This window comes from Chelonoidis abingdonii, chromosome 5 (genome assembly GCF_003597395.2).
Source record: "Chelonoidis abingdonii isolate Lonesome George chromosome 5, CheloAbing_2.0, whole genome shotgun sequence".
In the NCBI taxonomy this organism is placed as follows: domain Eukaryota; kingdom Metazoa; phylum Chordata; order Testudines; family Testudinidae; genus Chelonoidis; species Chelonoidis abingdonii.
The window spans coordinates 141,587,800-141,607,912 of NC_133773.1; the positions used below are offsets into that span (position 1 = coordinate 141,587,800).

Here is a 20,113-nt window from a genome sequence, read left to right on the forward strand (position 1 = left end):
GAGATATAAGAGGAGGCAAGGGGAGGAGGTTACTTTCCTTTGTTATGAGGAACTCAGAGTCTCTGAGTCTTGGGGGTCTCTCCAGAGAAGGTTTGGGGAGACCAGAAGGGGGCCAAAACCCTGGAAATTTTGGATGGTGGCAGCGCGATCAGATCCAAGCTGGTAATTGAGCTTAGAGGTTTCATGCTAGCTTCTCAGTTTATGAATGCTAAGGTTCTAATCTGAGTAGGAAGCTATTACAGTGCTAAAATTGTCCCACCTTAAAGATGGTATCAGTTAGTCTGCAGGCTTATCCTATCCAATAGAAACCTTTCATGGCTGTTTAAATAACTCACTTTTGTGGATGCCACACATACCAAAACTGTAGAAAAATGACTACGGTAAAGTGAGTTACTGCAAATCAATCTGAAGCTGTTTAATTTTTTCAGCAGTACAAAATAATTACAAACAGTGAACTATGAAATAAAAATTTAAAAAATCATTGTTAAAATAGTTATTAAAAATAAATATTTAAAATCTGCTGTCCACATGAGATCATGGATTCTTAAGAATTTATAAATACTACAAAACTAAATTAATCTGGGAAGGGCATAAAAATGCTACTGAAACCAGTCATTTATTTTTAAAAAAATGTAAAAATCTACCATCCACATAAAATCATTGATCCTTAATTATAAATACATCCAGACTTTCAGTATGTGAAGGGAATACGACATTATTGAATTACACCAAACATACTCTGCACATTGGAATATTTACTGTGTATTCTATTCTCACATCATAAATTGATGTACATAGGAAAGATGCTGGAAACTCACTACATGCAATACACCTTACTGAAACAGAAGACTGTTTTTCCGATCAGTTCCAAGGTACTTTTCTCCCTAAGATGTGATTGGTGATTTTCTGTGGGGAAATATGAAGATAAATGACAGATTAATTAGTATTATTTCTCTAACAATGCTACTACCTAGCATTTAACTGTTCAAAACACTGTCACCAATAAGTAAATACTGATAAATCCCTTAACATATATCTTACACCAACTGTGCTTTCCCCCTTAGAGGTATAGGCAGACAAGAATGACACACTTCCTGCTGGTGGAATGGCACAAGCAGAAAACCAGAGAGGGACAAGTTCTTGTTGTTATTACACAAGCAAATGAAGGAATAATGTGTAACTATAATTTTCCAAATAATGGTTGATATTTCAATTATGAACTCACAAACCTGTTTTGACTGATATAATGGACTTACTGGGTGATGAAAGCAACAGTTGTTACTCCACTGTTTTAGTTGCCAGAGGTTATGCCTTGCTGTTTTCTAATTGGCAGTTTTGTCGAAAGCTGGCAGAGTTAAAAGTCTATCTATCTGATGATCTCTGACTACTATGGACTCAAAACGTTGCCCCAGACTGAACTGATCTCTGGTCCCAAAGATGAATGAAAAGAACTTTAATGACCTCTCCCTTAAAAATTAAAAAAAAAACTGTTTAAAAGTCACTGGTAGGAGGCAACAAGGTAAAAAATCAGATTAACAGATTCGCTAAAGCAGCAAGTGGGAATAACAGCTCTGAGAAGTTTATTATTTGCCTATATGCCTCTGGAAACAACGTTCTTCCTTTCCAGTTGGTGTAATGACACCTAGTGGCCAATATCTTACCTACAGCCTCCCTCCCTTCCCTCCCTACCCTTAAAGTGACATCTAATCTCAAAAACTGGCTCATTGTTTCTGATTTTTAATGCATGCATGGACGCTCAGATCTTTAAAAGGGAAAATATGTAATCAAATTAATTTATCCAACACGTGTGGGATTTTTTTCCTATGCTACCCAACTCTGATTCATCAGCAGAGCAACATCCATCCTGTGTCCTGAATGAGACAGGGGCCCGTGGAAAAAAACAGTAAGTGATCATGTAATTGAAGATTGTATCATAATGCATACACACAAGAGGGTCCAATTAGAGTTAGTCAACCTGGAATTCTCCCCCAGTTCCAGTCTTGTTGCTCAGCCACTCCTAGTCTGACCTAGCCAAACTTCTATTTTCTCCTTTCTCCCTGTGCCAGCCTCCAGTTCCAGTCTCCCACCACATACGCAATGCTCTTTGTTCCAACCTACTGACCCAGCAGGTCTGGCACGTGTCCCGTCTGCATTCAAATCAGACAGCTTCCTCCTCCAGGCTTTCTGGGCCAAGAAGGGAGTCATAATTGAGAACACAGCAGATACGCTCCCTGCTCTCAGTTATTGCACCCACAACCCAGCTCTGACAGAGTCTACAGCAGCTCAGAACTGCAATGCAGGGAAATTCCTGCTCAGCCACAGGCTATACAGTCTGGCTTCCTTCTTCATAGGGGAAGTTTCCATTTTAAATGGCAAAATTCAATATCTTCCATCAGTGTTTGAAGTGTTGTAGTAGCTGGGAAGGTCCCAGAACATTTGTCCAGTAAGAGGAGGTTGCTCACCTGTGCAGTAACTGACGTTCTTTGAGATGAGTGTCCCTGTGAGTGCTCCACTCCAGGTGTTGGTGTGTCCCTGCGCCTTTGCTCGGAGATTTTGACAGCACGCACAGAGCCTGTCCCACACACTGACTGTGCCTTAATAGTACACATGCCCGACTGGTCTCCTTAGCTCCTTCTCTACAACGGAGGCTACCCCAACTCCGAAGTAGAGGGGAGGAGGGTGGGTAGTGGAGCACCCAGAGGGACACTCATCTTGAAGGTCAGTTACTGCAAAGGTAACTTTCTCTTCTTCGAGAGATGCCCCTGTGGGTGCTCCACTCCAGGTGACTTAAAAGCAGTGTATCTCAAGGAGGTAGGGACTTTGGATCAGGAAAAAAAGTGGTAGACAGTACAACTCTGCCCAAACGTGTATCAGTGAGAGGGCCTTGAGTAAGGGCATAATGCTTAACAAATGTGTGTTCAGAAGTCCAAGGGGCCGCTTCACAGATGTCAGCCAGAGGAATTCTGTGTAGAAAAGCCACAGGGGTAGCTACAGATCTAATGGAGTCAGTCCTGATGCAGGCTGGAGGAACTGATAGCACAGGCGGATATAAGCAGAGATCCAGCTGGAAAGTCTCTGGGTGGAAATAGGTGTCCCCTTGGATTGTTCTGCAATGGAGACAAGAGTCTGGAAGAGTTCCTAAAGGGTCTGGTTCCATCCAAATAAAAGGACAAAGCCCTGCGTACATCCAATGTATGCACTGTGGATTCAAAGGTGTTTGCATGCGGTTTAGGAAAGGTTGGTTGGTAAATGTATAGGTTTGTTAATGTGGAATGACAAATGTACCTTTGGAAGAAATTTGGTGTGTATCATAGAATCATAGACTTTAAGGTCAGAAAGGACCATTATGATCATCTAGTCTGACCTCCTGCACAATGCAGGCCACAGAATCTCACCCACCCACTCCTGTATCAGACCTGGGTCTGAGCCATTGAAGTCCTCAGATCATGGTTTAAAGACTTCAAGGTGCAGAGAACCTATTCAGCAGGACCAGTGCCAATGGCTCGAAGAGAGCGAAAAAACCTCCCAGGCTTCTGCCATCTGCCCGGAGGAAAACATTCCTTCCCGACCCCAAATGGCATCGGCTAAACCCTGAGGCATGTGGGCAGACTCACCAGTCCAGACACCTAGGAAACGATCTTCTGTAACATAACTCAAGATCTCTAAAATCTCCACCCTAACATCCCATCCAAGCCACGGCACTATTGTACCGCTAGTTCAAGATGAATAATGACAAATTAGGCTAATCTATTATAGCCATTCACCTCTATAAACTATAAAGCTAGTCTTGAAGCCAGATTTCGTTGTCCCCCATGACTCCCCTTGGGAGCTTTCCAATGCTCACTCCTCTAATGGATACACCTTCGTCAATTTCAAGCTAACTTCCTGATAGCTTTCATTTGTTTTTTTATATCCTTTGTTCTTGCTGATACAATATTGGTATAGAGTTTAAATAATTCCTCTCCTCCTGGTATTATTCCTCTGTATTATTTAGAGAAGCAATCATCTCCCCTCAGCCTTCTTTTGGTTAGGCTAAACAAGCAAGCTTTGGATCTCCTTCATATACAGGGTTTCCATTTCCTCGATCATCCTTAGATCTTCTCTGAACCTTTTCAGTTGAATCATCCTTGCTTAACTGGAGAACCAGAACTGCAACAAACAGTATTTCAGATGAAGGTCTCCACACAGTGCTTGATTATATTAACGGTACTAATACCTCCTTATCTCTACTGGAAATACCTTGCCTGATGCATCCCAAGACCGCATTAGCTTTTTTCTCGGCCATATCACATTGGCAGCTCATAGCCATCCTGTGATCAACCAATACTCCGAGGTCCTTCTTTTCCTCTGTTACTTCTAACTGATGCCTCCCCAGCTTATAACAATAGTTCTTGTTATTAATCCCTAAATGAATGATGTTGCACTTTTCACTATTAAATTTCATCCTATTAAATAAAAAATAAAAATAAATATATGGAGATATACCTATCTCATAGAACTGGAAGGTTCCCTGAAAGGTCATCAAGTCCAGCCCCCTGCCTTCACTAGCAGGACCAGTCAGAGGGTAACCATGTCCTTAAAAAATATAGTGTCGGATGGGTCCGCCATGAAAGCTGCTATTTCTCCTGCCCATCTGGCGGAGGTGATTGCAAATAAGAATGTTGTTTTCATAGCCCTGGTCTACACTACGAGTTTAGGTCGAATTTAGCAGCGTTAGATCGATTTAACCACGCACCCGTACACATGACAAAACCATTTTTGTTGACTTAAAGGGCTCTTAAAATCGATTTCTGTACTCCTCCCTGATGAGGGGATTAGCGCTGAAATTGACATCACTAGGTCAAATTTGGGGTAGTGTGGATGCAATTCGACGGTACTGGCCTCCAGGAGCTATCCCAGAGTGCTCCATTGTGACCGCTCTGGACAGCGCTTTGAACTCAGATGCATTAGCCTGGTACACAGGAAAAGCCCCAGGAACTTTTGAATTTCATTTCCTGTCTGGGCAGTGTGGCGAACTCAGCAGCATTCAGCAGCACAGGTGACCATGCAGTCCCCCTAGAATGTTTCTACACTCCCCCATCATCTCCATCCCTGAGGTTATCGCAGATTAGAAGGCAGAAAAAAACGCACTCATGATGACATGTTTTCCGAGCTCATGCAGTCCTTCCGCACTGACAGGGCACAGCGTAATGCATGGAGGCATTCAGTGGCAGAGGCCAGGAAAGAACTGCTGTGTTTGCTTAACAGAAAAGTTTCATGCCTCGCGAGCAATCCTGCCTGAGCCAGGTTGCTGTGTCACATGCACTCCATGCTGTGTCAGCCTTGGGCGGGGGCATGATGCTTTGTGAGCAGAAAGGCCATAGATATAGACATTGCATTAGGTAGCTTCTGTAGCTAGAGAAAACATTCCTGTGCATTCGGCAAAGTCTGTGGCAAAAAAAGAGAAGCCCAGTAGTGTAGCGGTTATCACGTTCACCTAAAATGCGAAACGTCTCCGGTTCGAAACCGGCGGAAACAGGTCATTGTTGCTTTTTCTGAATCCCCTCCTGCATTTTTAGTCTTAGAACAGACCGCCCTGTGAAATTTTACTGTGAATTATACCAATTATGAGTTAAATAATATGGAAGCTCTCTTTAAGTTATAGTCCCGGGTTCCTTACCCTTTCAGCTGCTCTGATAAGTTAACATTTTTGTTACGGGCAGAGGAAAATTTTCATGAAGCCTTTTATAGGGACTAAATGCTATCTAGGACTCTGAAATAATCTTAATGTGGCCCACAGAGTGCAATCCTTTGTTCTGGATTTGTCATTCCACAAGTTGAACTGCTCCTTACTACTGCTCAAGTTTCATGGGCCATGGGAGCAAAGGGCAAGCTGGGGTAGGTGTGACTGCGCAGTAATGCTGGGAAAGCAGCCTGAGGCAGAAGCCTCCAGCTCACATGATATTCCAGGCAGGACTGAATCTCCATGAGATGAAATTTAAAGAAGAGAATGACCTGGAGTCACTCCCATTCAGTGCTCTAAGAGGAGGATAGCCATATCTGTCCAGGCATCCCTGATTGACCTCACTGAGATCTGCCAGCTGAGCGGGACCCCCAGCTGGCAGAAGCTGGCAGATGGAGCCGCTCAGCCCGCTGCCAGTCTGGGGTTCCGATCATCCAGGCAGGCAGCAGGCTGAGCAGGTCTGGCGGACGGGACCCTGGAAAAAAATTGTGAAACAATTGTCTGCCATTGCTTGCATGGAAGGGCGGGGGCGAAGGGGCTGACAACATGTACCCAAAACCACCCACAGCAAAGTTTTTGCCCCATCAGGCATTGGGAGCTTAACCCAGTATTCCAATGGGCAGTGGAGACTGTGAGAACTGTGGGATAGCTGCCCACAATGCACCGCTCTGTAAGTCGATACTAGCCGCGGTAGTGAGGATGCACTCCGCCGACTTAATGCATTTAGTGTGGACATATGTAATAGACTGTAAAAAATCGACTTCTATAAAATCAACCTAATTTAACAGTGTAGACATACCCATAGAGAGGTGTAAGAGGGAGCAAGTGACTAGGGGCTCGAAAAGTTGTTGCGTTGAACAGGTTAACACTAAGTGAAGGTCCCATGGAGGGGCAGGAGGTTTAATGTCTGGGTATAGGGATTGGAGCCCTTTAAGAAAGCGCTTGGTGATTGGATGAGCAAAAACAGAAGTACAATCGATCTTGTTGTGAAAGGTTGTAATAGCAGCTAACTGGACTTTGATGGAGCTGAAAGAAAAGCCGGATTGCTTTAGGTGTAGTAGGTAATCAAGTATGGCAGAAGAAGTGCGGAAGTGGGAAGAATTTGGTTGTTTGAGCACCAATGTATGAACTGTTTCCACTTTTGGAGATATGTGGTGCGAGTAAACTGAGTTCTTCTATATAAGAGTACTCTTTGAACCTGTTCAGAACATGCTAGTTCGCTTTGTGAGAACCATGGATAGGTTGGGGTGAAGAAATCGGCCGTGTTGCTGCAATAGGAGGTTCAGAGTGAGAGGCAATGAAATTGGTGGACAAATTGACATTCTGGTGAGGAACAGATACCATGGTTGTCTGGACCAGGACGAGGCAATCAAAATTAGCATGGCACAATCTGTTCATATCTTTGTCTGTGGAGAACTGGTATTGGGGGAAAAGCATACATTAAGTGTTGAGCCCATGAAATCAGGAACACATCTCCTAATGAATGTTTGCCCAATCCCAGTCTGGAGCAAAATTCGGGACAGTTCTTGTTCTTCACAGTCGCGAAGAGGTCCAGGGTTGGATAGCCCCAAAGACAGAATATATTGCATACGATCATGTCGTTTATCTCCCGTTCATGATCCCAGGGAAAATGTCTGCTTAGTTCATCTCCGGTGGTATTCAGAGCCCCGGGAAGATAGGCTGCTGATATCTAGATGTTGTTTGTGAGGCACCAATTCCAGAGCTTCATGGCATCTGTGCAAGGCAAGTGAGATCAAGTCCCTCCCTGCCTGTTGACGTACAACATGCATGCAGTGTTGTCTGTCATTATCCAAACACGTTGGTTCCGAATGAATGGGAGGAAGTGACAGCAGACATTACATATGGCTAGCAGTTCTAGGACGTTTATGTGTAGGGAGGCTTCAGTGGAAGACCATGGGCTGTATCGTGGGACATATGTGCTTCCCATCCCATGAGGGATGCATTGGTAGTCCTTATGAATGATGGAGAGTCCTGGAGAAAAGGGACTACTGAGCAGAGGTTGGAGGGATCTGTCCACCATTGGAGGGAGTATTTGACTCTGAAGGGTATGGATAGAGGCTTGTTTAGAACATGTACGTTTGGTCTGTAAACTGTGGCCAACCAAGCTTGGAAGCACCTCATGAATAGGCATGGATTTTTTACCATGAAAGTACACGAGGCCATGAGGTCTAATAGTTGCAGGCAGTCTCATGCAGTGATCTGGAGACTGTTGCGAAGTTTTGTAACCAGGAGTTTTATGGTGTTGAAATGATTGAGCAGGAAAGAGGCTATTCCTGTTCGGGAATCAAGGTGCACACTTATGAACTCCAGTCGCTGGGTAGGAGATAAGGTGGAATTGTTTTTGTATAATTGTAGGCCAAGGGAAAGGAAGCAAGTGATGGTAAGCTGCATGGATCGAAGCGCTTTGTCGAGCGTTGAGGCTTTGAGGAGCCAATCGTCGAGTTAAGGAAATATTATAACCCCGTTTTCTGAGGTGGGCAGTAACCATGGCTAGGAGTTTGGAGAAAACTCGGGAGGCAGTAGACAGGCCAAAGGGCAACACTCTGTATTGAAAATGTGTTGAACCGAGGGTAAAACGAAGAAAACATCTGTGGGCTGGGTGAACAGTCATATGAAAATAGGAGTCCTGTAGGTTGAGGGCTGAAAACCAATCGCCCTGTTCCAGCGCTGGGATTATGGTGGTGAGGGTAACCATTTTGAACTTCTGCTTTTTGATAAATTTGTTTAGCCGCCTGAGGTCAAGGATTGGTCGCCATCCCCCAATTTTCTTTTCTGTTAAGAAGTAATGGGAATAGAAACCTTTCCCTCTGTGTTGTTCGGGGATGATTTACACTGACCGCAGTTGGAGGAGATGTACTTCTTGGAGGACCAGCTGCTCGTGAGAGGGGTTCCTGAAGAGGTACAGGGAGGAGGGGTGGGTGGGAGGCGGGGAGAGGAAAGGGACAGAATAGCCAACTGTGACAACCTCTAAAGCCCACTTCTCGGTGGTAATATTTCACCATTGATGGGAGAATGGGTGTAGGCAGTGACCAAAAACAGGGGCAGATGGTGTAAGCACTGAAGTGGAAATATTGTTTTCTATACCATTAACCAAGACTTCAAATTTGCTTATTGGTCAGAGGGGGTTGAGACGCTGCCAAGGAGTTGGGATGGCGGCCCTGGTATCTAGGCCTCTGGCATTGCTGTTGTTGCTCGTGAGATCTATGGAATTGCTGGGTGTATGTGGCGGAGCGTGGTCGCTGGTAAGGCTAGTATCTATATTGTCGTCTTCTGGTCATAGGGGTTTGAATTCCTAGAGACCAGAGAGTTATCCTGGAGTCCTTCATGGAGTGGAGTATGTCATTCGTAGTGGAGGCGAATAGTTTGTCACTGTCGAAGGCGAGATCCTCAGTGGGACTCTGGACCTCCTGGGGAAAGGAAGAGGATGAGAGCCGTGACCCTTGGCGCATCACAACTGCTGTCGCAGTGGACCGTGCCACAGGGGGGAGGGATAGCTATAGTGGTTTGAGCATTGGCCTGCTCAACTCAGGGTTGTGAATTCAATCCTTAAGGGGGCCATTTAGGGATCTGGGGCAAAAATCTGTCTGGGAATTGGTCCTGCTTTGAGCAGGGGTAGAACTAGATACCTCCTGAGGTCCCTTCCAACCCTGATATTCTATGATGTATTGGCCACATCAAGGGCAGCTTGAAGAGCAGCGCGGGCGATGATTTGTCCTTCAGAAACTACGGCTGTAAATTGTTGTTTCTTTTCTTCTGGAATGTGATCAATGAAGTCCATGAATTTATTGTAATTTTTGTGGTCATATTTTGCAAGAACAGCTGTATAATTCGCAATGCAAAATTGCAACATGGCTGAAGCGTATACCTTACTTCTGAGCAGATCTAATCACTTACTGTTCTTGTCGGAAGGGGTAGAGTGGGGAAACTGGTGTTTGTTCTTTTAGTTAACTGCGTCTATCATCAGCGAGTTTGGCGCTGGGTGATTAAAAAGGAATTCCGAGCCCTTAGAAGGAATAAAGTACTTCCGGTCCGCTTGGTTACAGGTAGGCAAGCTTGCAACCGGGGTTTGCCAAATGGCCTTGGCTGGGTCTAAAAGAGCTGCGTTGATGGGTAATGCAATTCTAGAAGAAGAAGAGGGCTGCAGGATGTCGGTTAGCTCAGGCTGCTGTTCAGGAACTTCCTCTAGGTTAATTCATAACTCACTGGCAACTCTTTTAAAGAGGTCTTGAAATTTTGAGAAGTCGTTCGAAGATGTCAGGGGAGGAGGAAGCAATGCTTCATCAGGTGGAACAACTGGTTCTACCGTATTAAAGGTAGGCCATGCTTGCTCTTGCAGTTGAGACAGGGCTGCCTGGTGTCTGGAGTCAGTGGCAGGGTTGTCAGCTGGTGATACCAAGCAGGTCTCATGCCTCACTCCAGTGGTATAACAAGTGTGGTCCCAAGTATAAGGAGCCCATGGAGTCCAACATTGCCACTGTGGTGGGAACCGCATGGGTGGTGCCATCCAGGGGTTCATGCACCATGGGGCAGGACCCTCGGAGTAGGACAAGGTAGCTTTCCTATGATCTCTCTTGACTGGAGTCTGTGGACGGGGGATCTAATAAGGTGAAAATTCTCCCTGCAGCCCAGATTCCTCATCACTGAAGAAAAGCTGTGTGGATCTTGCCTGAGTGTCTGGAGAGAAGTACGTGTTAAGTAGCCGTGACCATAAGATACATGACATCAGCAGATCCTTGACTGTGCAAATTGTGGTGCCGCAGTGCCTCTGTGAGGGGATGGCTGCGCAAGAGGAATTTGTTGTGAGGAGGGATTCTTCCGCACCGGTGTCCTGAGCGTTCTGTCACTGTCGGCCAGCTCAAAGGCTGATCGTGCTGGGAGAGTGAGAGGAGCCTGCAGGGGGTCAGGCAGGCTAGAATGCATCCGCACCACTTCCACTGCAGTGCCAAACTGTGCCATACGAGAGGCAAGCAACTGAAAGCCTGAAGCCTTGACACTGGAGGTTAGCGCGACCACCGCAGCCGGAGGAGCCTGGTGCATCAAAGGTACTCAGCCAGGGGAGCACCGGAAGGGAAGCAGTACCCTGCAAAGTCTTGTCCCTGCGAATACCCTTTGCGAGTGAGAGAGACTGATTTTTTTTGAAGTTTTCTTTTGTCTCTTTGAAGCAGGGGAGCTGCAGTGTACAGCAGAGTCAGAGCCTGGGTCTGAGGCTGGTCTGAGAGATTTTTACAGCAGGAGTAGTTTTAACTGCAGCTCCTTGTCTTTGCATGCCTGGATTTCAAATTGCTACAGTGGGCACATTTTGGGGGGATATGGGACTCCCCTGAACATTTAATATATTTAAAGTGGCCATCTGAAAGAGGGATGGCATCATTACAGTTAGTGCAGCACTTAAAACCTGGAGAACCAGGCATGTCACAAGCAGCTGCGCTGACAGAAACAAAAAAGTGTTTTGGGGTATTTTTGTTTTTTGTTTTGTTTTAAAGAGAAGAGAAAGGGAAAAGGGCATCTAACTATTACCATAAGCTAAACTAAGAGGGAAAAGAGCTGAAAAAAGGACAGAAGAAATTCTCTAATGAGTCTGCTGAGCTCCGTCTCAGGCCGGGGATGGTAGAGAAGAACTGAGGAGACCAGTCGGGTACGTGTACTATTAAGGCACACTCGGCGCATGAGACAGGCTCTGCATGTGCGCGACTGGTACGAGTACTGCTGTCAAAATCTCAGAGCGAAGGTGCAGGGATGCACCAACACCTGGAGTGGAGCACCCACAGGGACATCTCTTGAAGAAGAAAAGCTATTACCTCATTTACCTTTCCTCTCTCTCATATCCTAGGACCAACATGGTTACAACATACATGATATATAATTTATGCACATATACAAAAATTAAAGTAGTTAATCCATCTTTCATATTAGGAGGACATGAAAAATCACCTGAGTTTTGCAATCCTAGTGGTTTATGCCATCCCCAGAGCAACTCCATGGAATTAGTTTCTTTACGTACAGTCAGAACCCCTTTACATTATGAACTGACATCAATAGCATGTTAACAGCAGCAGCTAAATAATTCAGTCTGCAGTTATTCTCTGCGGCCACAGAAGAAAATAAAGATTCATTGCAATAAATACAGTATATCACTCTTCCTCTGAACCAAGGACATGTGCAAGTCTGAAACGTCCTGCTTTGCACCATCTCTCTCTCTCTCTCATGTCTCCTGCTAACTGTATTACTTCAATCCCAACTCCAGAAAGTGTTCATTAACGTTGTAAGACTTAACTGTACTTTACATCCAGCAGTGGATATGACCATTAATAAAAATCACACCCCTCTCTCTTTGAATTGTGTCATTCTGTTCTGTGCTGACTTTAGCCCTTAAGAGTGTAAGCTCTTGGCCATTTAACATTTGCACAACAGGGTGTACATTTAAGACATTAATAAAAATAAGATTTATATACAGAACCTTGTTGTAGTAGTATAAAACTGGATCATTATTATGGTTCAGTACTTACTGTCCTAAGACAGAAAATCAAACATATCCAAAATATTCTTTATGAAGCACCTTTCAGACTGGTAAAACATTCTGAAGGTGCCCAGCAAAAAGGATAGTACCAAATTCCAGTAACTTAACCTTTCTGATGGATGGAAGTTGTTTAAGAGGGCATTCAGAATGGTACCACATTTAAACAAATAAACAAACCTTAACCATAACCTTATTTTTAGACAATTTTGGTTGTGGCTGACCAGCTCCTGCTTCGGTATGATGCCCCAGCATGCAATGGGCCATTACACCAAAACTTGGAACATTGCAGTATGGAGACATGAGCCCAGTTTGCAATTTCAGTGTATACCCGAAGGGACTGTTTAATATACAGTGTATGTAGTGTTGTTGTAACAGTGTTGGTCAGTGAATGGGACCACATCCTGAAAGAAATCTTTCCTGGACCCACTCTTCTGGCCTTCAGACAACTCCCCAACATTATCATCAGAAGCAAGCTCCTCACAGACCAGGGACACTTCAACTCAAAGTGGCACCTGACCCTGCTAGAACAACAGATGCAAAACATACCTCCCCTGCTATGATGTTCAACACCCTCCAGAACTCATCTTTCAAGATCAATGGGTCCTACATATGCCTATCAACATGTGGTATACTTCATCAAGTGCACTAAATGCCCCAAAAAACAACTAAGTGGGTAAAACCATTCACTGCATTCTCAAATGAACTCTCACAGAAAAATGAGAAAAGAAATTCCATATCCCCTGTGGGTGAACACTTTTCACAGAGAAATCATAGAATATCAGGGTTCGAAGGGACCTCAGGAGGTCATCTAGTCCAACCCTCTGCTCAAAGCAGGACAATCCCCAACTAAATCATCCCAGCCAGGGCTTTGTCAAGCCTCACCTTAAAAACCTCTAAGGAAGGAGATTCCACCACCTCCCTAGGGAACCCATTCCAGTGTTTCATCACCCTCCCAGTGATAAAGGTTTTCCTAATATCCAACCTAAACCTCCCCCACTGCAACTTGAGACCATTACTCCTCGTTCTATCATCTGGTACCACTGAGAACAGTCTAGATCCATCCTCTGCGGAAACCTTTCAGGTAGTTGAAAGCAGCCATCAAATCCCCCCTCATTCTTCTCTTCTGCAGACTAAATAATCCCAGTTCCCTCAGCCTTTCCTCATAAGTCACGTGCTCCAGCCCCCCAATCATTTTTGTTGTCCTCCGCTGGACTTTTTCCAATTTTTCCACATCCTTCTTGTAGTGGGAGGCCCAAAACTGGATACAGTACTCCAGATGAGGCCTCACCAATGTCAAATAGAGGGGAATAATCATGTCCCTCGATCTGCTGGCAATGCTCTTACTTATACAGTCCAAAATGCTGTTAGCCTTCTTGGCAACAAGGGTACATTGTTGACTCATATCCAGCTTCTCGTCCACTGTAACCACTAAGTCCTATTCTGCAGAACTGCTACCTAGCCACTCAGTCCCTAGTCTGTAGCAGTGCATGGGATTCTTCTGTCCTAAGTGCAGGAGTTTGCACTTGTCCTTGTTGAACCTCATCAGATTTCTTTTGGCCCAATCCTCTAATTTGTCTAGGTCTCTCTGTATCCTATCTCTACCCTCCAGCATATCTGCCACTCCTCCCAGTTTAGTGTCATCTGCAAACTTGCTGAGGGTGAAATCCACATCATCCTCCAGATCATTAATGAAGATATTGAACAAAACCAGCCTCAGGACTGACCCTTGGGGCACTCTGTTTGATACCAGCTGCCAACTAGATATGGAGCCATTGATCTACCTGTTGAGCCCGATGATTTAGCCAGCTTTCTATCCACCTTATAGTCCATTCATCCAGCCCATACTTCTTTAACTTGCTGGCAAGAATACTGTGGGAGACCGTATCATTCTATATCTGATCTCTCTGTCCTCATCCTCAAAGGAAACCAGTACAAAACCTTCAAAAGACAAGCCTGGGACGTTAAATTCATAACTTTGGTAGACTCTAAAAATCATGGACTGAACAGAGACACTGGATTTATCATTTATTACAACAATCTATAATCCACTAAACATCCCCTCAACTCCCCGCCCGCCCATGATTGGAGAGGTGTTAACAAGCCACTTCACCTTGAATGGTCCCTTGAAATGTGTGTTAACTACTTATGCTAAACAATCTGTTCCACCTTGTATGGCTGTGACACTGCGTACGTTTCCCAGACCTGAGGAAGAGCTGTGTATAAACTCTAAGGGTATGGCTACAATTTAAATTTCAAAGCGCTGCCGCGGCAGCGCTTTGAAGTGTGAGTGTGGTCGGAGCGCCAGCGCTGGGAGAAAGCTCTCCCATCGCTGCACGTAAACCACATCCTCTACAGGTGTAGCTTGCAGCGCTGGGAGCTGTGCTCCCAGCGCTGCGGCACTGATTACACTGAGGCTTTACAGCGCTATATCTTGCAGCGCTCAGGGGGGTGTTTTTTCACACCCAAGCGCGAAAGTTGCAGTGCTATAAAGTGCCAGTGTAGCCATACCCCAAAGCTTCTCTCTCTCACCAACAGAAGTTGGTCCAGTGAAAGCTATTACCTCACCCACTTTTGTCTCTATTATACGATGGATTATTCCCTGAATCTAGCATTCTCTGAAGACTGATTTATAGGGTAGGGGGTGGAGGTGAGAAGCTGAGCTAGTTTTGATAAGAAAGTCTGGGACTTCAGTGTTGTGACATCAATTGAAGGTCACAAGCAGCAATTTCTATTTTTTATTAAGTTACAATGTAAGAACTAAATATATGGATGTCTAGAACACTGACATAAAAGTGATAATTGTCAGTTTCAGAGATACGTTTATTAAGAGAATTTATGGAGCACTTCTGTGATATAAATATATTTTTAAATCATGTCACAGTTGTGATGGGGCAAGGCCAGATGGCTACAGTAAAGTACTGAGAAACAGGTATGTTAGCCCCAGGCTAAACAAATCCCTAGTACCCTGGTAACCAAATGGTAGTTGCTCCAGGTTAATATCAGAACATACTGAGAGCACCACAATTAAAGATCTTCTTCATAGAACAGCAGTAGAAAGAAGCTACATTTAAATTAGAAACCTAGACATCAAAGGCAGCGCTAATCAGAGGCACACTGGGATTATAAAGGAGAATCCACTCCAGTACAGAGCAGGGAGCACAGAGGAGAAGGAGCGTTGTGTGAGAGAGCTGGGAGCAGGAAGAGGAGCTGAAGAGTGTACTGACTTAGGACGAGGCTGAGGAGGGACAGTGTTATCAGACACAAGGAGGAGATCCTGTTGTGAGGAATAAAGACAAGTGATTGAGGAGGCATGGGACAAGTATAGTCCCAGGGCGTTGTATGCTGTCACATGACAAGCTGTAATACAAGGACGGCACTATATACTAAGAGCATAGCGATACCACAGGGCCTGGGCTGGAGAACCGGAAGTAGAGGGGCAGGCCCGGTTCCCCCCAAACCTCCCAACTCCTGAATCCAGAACACAAGGAGAGCTAGACACCAGACTGTGAGGTTCAGCACAAGAGGGAAGAATCACTGAGAGTGAACGAATCCGCCAATAAAGCACGGCAGAACCCCACCAAGAGTTAGAAGGAGGAAACTTTGTCAACAAGTACAATTAATATGAATAATTAGCAATCACCATTGTTATAATATCACATAGATAGTATGACCCAGAAAACACTCACTGTCCCACTGAACAACAGAGACTTGGTGGGATAACTCACATGAGGAGTACTAAAATCAATGGATATAAACAGAGTTCAGGAGGACAGGCAAGCAGAAAAGGTAGGGGAGTTGCACCTAAGTATGTAAGAAGAGCAGATATAGCGACTCATCAGAGCTCTGGTAATGAACACACAAGAAAGCCTTAGGGAGTCCCGATATTAAAGTTCTAGAAGTAGTGAGCAACAAGAGGTGATGAATACATGGTAGGAGTTGAGCTCTAAGAATGAGGAGAGACGAGGCTTCTATCTGAGCACTAACAGAAATTAACTAGAAAATCGCAGCCTGGTTCGACATGGGAGACGTCAATCACCCTAAATCTGCTGGGAGAGGCAATAACAGACAGTGCGCACCAGACATCAGGAAGCTTTGGAGGCGTGTAAGGGGACACTTTACGCTGATGCAAGATGGGAAGAACCACTAGAGGGCAAGAGATTCTACTTAGACCTGCTGGTACGCAAACAGGAATAATTAGGTAGGGAAGGACAAGTGTATAGAACCTGAGGATAGCATCTACATGAGAATACGAGTATCAGGATCTGACACACAGGATAAGAGGGAGCTCAGCGAGTATGTGACCTAGGACATTCAGAAAGTCAGACTTTTGATTCCCTCAGGGGAACCTGAGATGGTCAGATACACCACTAGGAAAACATAAGACGATTGGAAAGAAGCTCAGCAGAGTTGGACATTTATTAAAGAATCTCTATATGTGGTTGCAACGAACCCCCCATCCACCACCCAAAAAGGGAGGTAGAAAGAAATAGTAAATAGTCAGATGTGACCAGTTTGGTAATTATACAGTGAACCTGTGCTATCTTAACGAGCAAAAAGAAGCTAAAAGAAGTGGAGATTAGACAAATGGCCAGGGATGGCCAGTATAAATAATATTTGCTCAGGGCATTGAGCAGTAAATCAGTGAGGGCCCAAATCACACTTAGAGTATAAGCTAGCAAGAGATGTTAAGCAGAGTAACAAGAAGGAGTTTCTTCAGGTATAGTTAAGCACAAGAAGGTGGTCAAGGAAGAATGTGGGTCCCTTACCTGATGAGGAGGCAACTTAGTGACAGAGGATAGTGGGGAAAAGCTAATGTACACAATGTTTTTTTTGCGCTACTGATTTCAAAACAAGTCGCTCTCAAGACTAGCTAGAATTACTGGAGGACAGCAATCAACAGGGGAAGTGAGGTGACACAGCCCTACTGTGGAAGAAAAAGTGTTCAAGGGCTATTATACAAAACTGGACTAGCACAAGATCAGGGAGCCAGGATGCGCTGCAATCCGAAGGAGTGCCTAAAGGATTGGACAATGTGATGGCAAGAGCCATATGGCCATTATACTTTAGAAAACATCATCGCGATATGGGAGCAGAATATCCGGAATGAATGAGGAAACAGAGGGCTAATGTCAGTACCCATAGCTTTAAAAAAGAGGAGAAGAGAATACCAGGGGAACTACAGGTCAGATCAGTCACTCACCCCAGTCACCATGGAAATGGTCAAGAGGCAAGTACCCATCTGAAGCACTTTAGTAAGGAGAGGGAAGTGATCAGGGAACAGATCACACATGCCAATTACAACACAACGGAGCAGTCAATGCACTGACCCACCATATCCCTAAAGAGAAATTGAGTCATGGATGAAGGGGAGAAGCAGATGAGATGTAATTATTCATTGCTTCTAGACAAGATTTTGATATGGTCTCCCACAGTATTCTTGCCAGCAAGTTTAAGAAGTATGGGCTGGATGAATGGACTATAAGGTGGATAGAAAGCTGGCTAGATCATCAGGCTCAATGGGTAGTGATCAATGGCTCTTTGTCTGGTTGGCAGCCAGTATCAAGCGGAGTGCCCCAGGGGTTCTGGGGCCGGTTTTGTTCAATATCTTCATTAATGATCTGGAGGATGGTGTGGACTGCACTCTCAGCAAGTTTGCAAATGACACTAAACTGGGAGGAGTGGTAGATACACTGGAGGGTAGGGCCAGATACAGAAGGACCTAGACAAATTAGAGGATTGGCCCAAAAGAAATCTGATGAGGTTCAACAAGGACAAGTGCAAAGTCCTGCACTTAGGACAGAAGAATCCCATGCACTGCGACAGACTAGGAACCGAATGGTTAGGCAGCAGTTCTGTAGAAAAGGACCCAGGGATTACAGTGGACAAGAAGCTGGATGTGAGCTGATAGTGTGCCCTTGTTGCCAAGAAGGCTAATGGCATTTTGGGCTGTATAAGTAGGGGTATTGCCAGCAGATCGAGGGACATGATCATTCCCCTCTATTCGACAATGGTGAGGCCACATCTGGAGTACTGTGTCTAGTTTTGGGTCCTACACTACAAGAAGGATTTGGAAGAATTGGAAAGAGTCCAGCGGAGGGCAACAAAAATGATTAGGGGGCTGCAGCACATGACTTATGAAAGCCTGAGGGAACTGGGATTGTTTAGTCTGCAGAAGAGAAGAATGAGGGGGGGATTTGATAGCTGCTTTCAACTACCTGAAAGGGGATTCCAAAGAGGATAGATCTAGACTGTTCTCAATGGTACCAGATGACAGAACAAGGAGTAATGGTCTCAAACTGCAGTGGGGGAGGTTTAAGTTGGATATTAGAAACCCTTTTTCACTAGAAGGGTGGTGAAATACTGGAATGGGTTACCTAGGGAGGTGGTGGAATTTCCTTCCTTAGAGGTTTTTAAGGTCAAGCTTGAAAAATCCCCAGCTGGGCTGATTTAGTTGGGGAGTGGTCCTGCTTTGAGCAGGGGGTTAGACTAGATGACCTCCTGAGGTCCCTTCCAACCCTGATATTCTGTGATTCTATCTTTTACTATAGCTGCCTCTAAGTCACAACTTAACTGCATAAGGAATTCTGAGTATTAATCTTTAGTACATTAACGTTAGCCAACCTGTTAGCTAAATGAACACTTAAGAATCTACTGTCCAGTCTCCAGAGGGTTAAGAAGTCATTTTTTCAAAGTCCTCCCAAATCCTACAACCAAAGCTATAACAAGGACAGTGATTCCTTATTAAACTTGTCAAACATGCTTTGCAAATCCCACTGTGAATTCTGAAAGCTCTTGTGTTTATAATATACACCAGGGCTAAACACCAGAATTCAAAGACATTATCACTGGAACATTTTCAGTATGCCCACCAGAATCTCTCTGTTCTGTCTTCAGGGATTGAGGCAAGGCCTTTCTAGTCATATTTATTTATTTGGGATCATTTTTCCTCCCTTTTTAACAGACTTTATTTTTCGTTTTTATGTACTGAGTGTGCACATTGGGGTAGAAAACAGAGCAGAGCAAAAGTTGGTCTGTTGAAGTGTGGCTAAGTTGGATCACAGCAGACTAGTTTAAATGTTATATATATTTTGTGAAGCATCCACACACAGAGATGCATACTGTAGAAAATATATAAATATAATAGAATCATAGAAATGTAAGGCTAGGAAGGGACCTTGAGAAGTCATCTAGTCCATCCCCCCTGATGCTGAGGCAGGACCAAGTAAACCTAGATCAGCCCTAACAGATGTTTGTTTAACTCGTTCTTAAAAACCTCCAATGACGGAGTTCCGCAACCTCCCTTGGTAACCTATTCCAGTATTTAACTATCCTTAGAAAGTTTTTCTTAATATCTGACCTAAATCTCCCTTGCTGCAAACTAAGCTGATTACATGAACAACTGATCGCCATCCTCTTTACAACTGTCCTTAAAATATCTGAAGACTTATCAGGTCCCCGCCTCAGTCTTCTCTAGACTAAACATGCTCTATTTTTTAAAAAATCCTTCCTCATATGTCAGGTTTTCTAAACCTTTTACCGTTTTTGTTGCTCTCCTCTGAACTCTCTCCAATTTATCCACAACTTTCCTAAAATGTGGTGCCCAGAGCTGGAACTTGCTCCAGTGCTGAGTAGTACAAAACAATTAACTCCTGTGTCTTACATACAAATTCCTGTTAATATATCCATCTTTTTTGCAACTGCATCACACTGTTAATTCATATTCAATTTGTGATCCACTATAACCCCCAGATCCTTTTCTGAAGTACTACGGTCTAGTCAGTTATTTCTCATGTTGTAGCCAGACATTTGATTTTTCCTTTCTAAGTGGTAGTACTTTGCACTTGTCTTTCCTG

General features: G+C 44.4%; 1 protein-coding gene across 1 annotated transcript in view; it reads right to left on the bottom strand.

The window, feature by feature from the left end:
* Nucleotides 1-390: 390 nt before the first annotated feature.
* Nucleotides 391-20,113, bottom strand: part of ALMS1 (ALMS1 centrosome and basal body associated protein) — a 146,616-nt gene continuing 126,893 nt past the window's right edge. Inside the window, exon 19 of the mRNA XM_075066677.1 lies at nucleotides 391-906. Within this exon, the coding sequence (XP_074922778.1) occupies nucleotides 862-906 (45 nt within the window). The 3' untranslated portion in view covers nucleotides 391-861. The remainder of the gene's footprint in view (nucleotides 907-20,113) is intronic.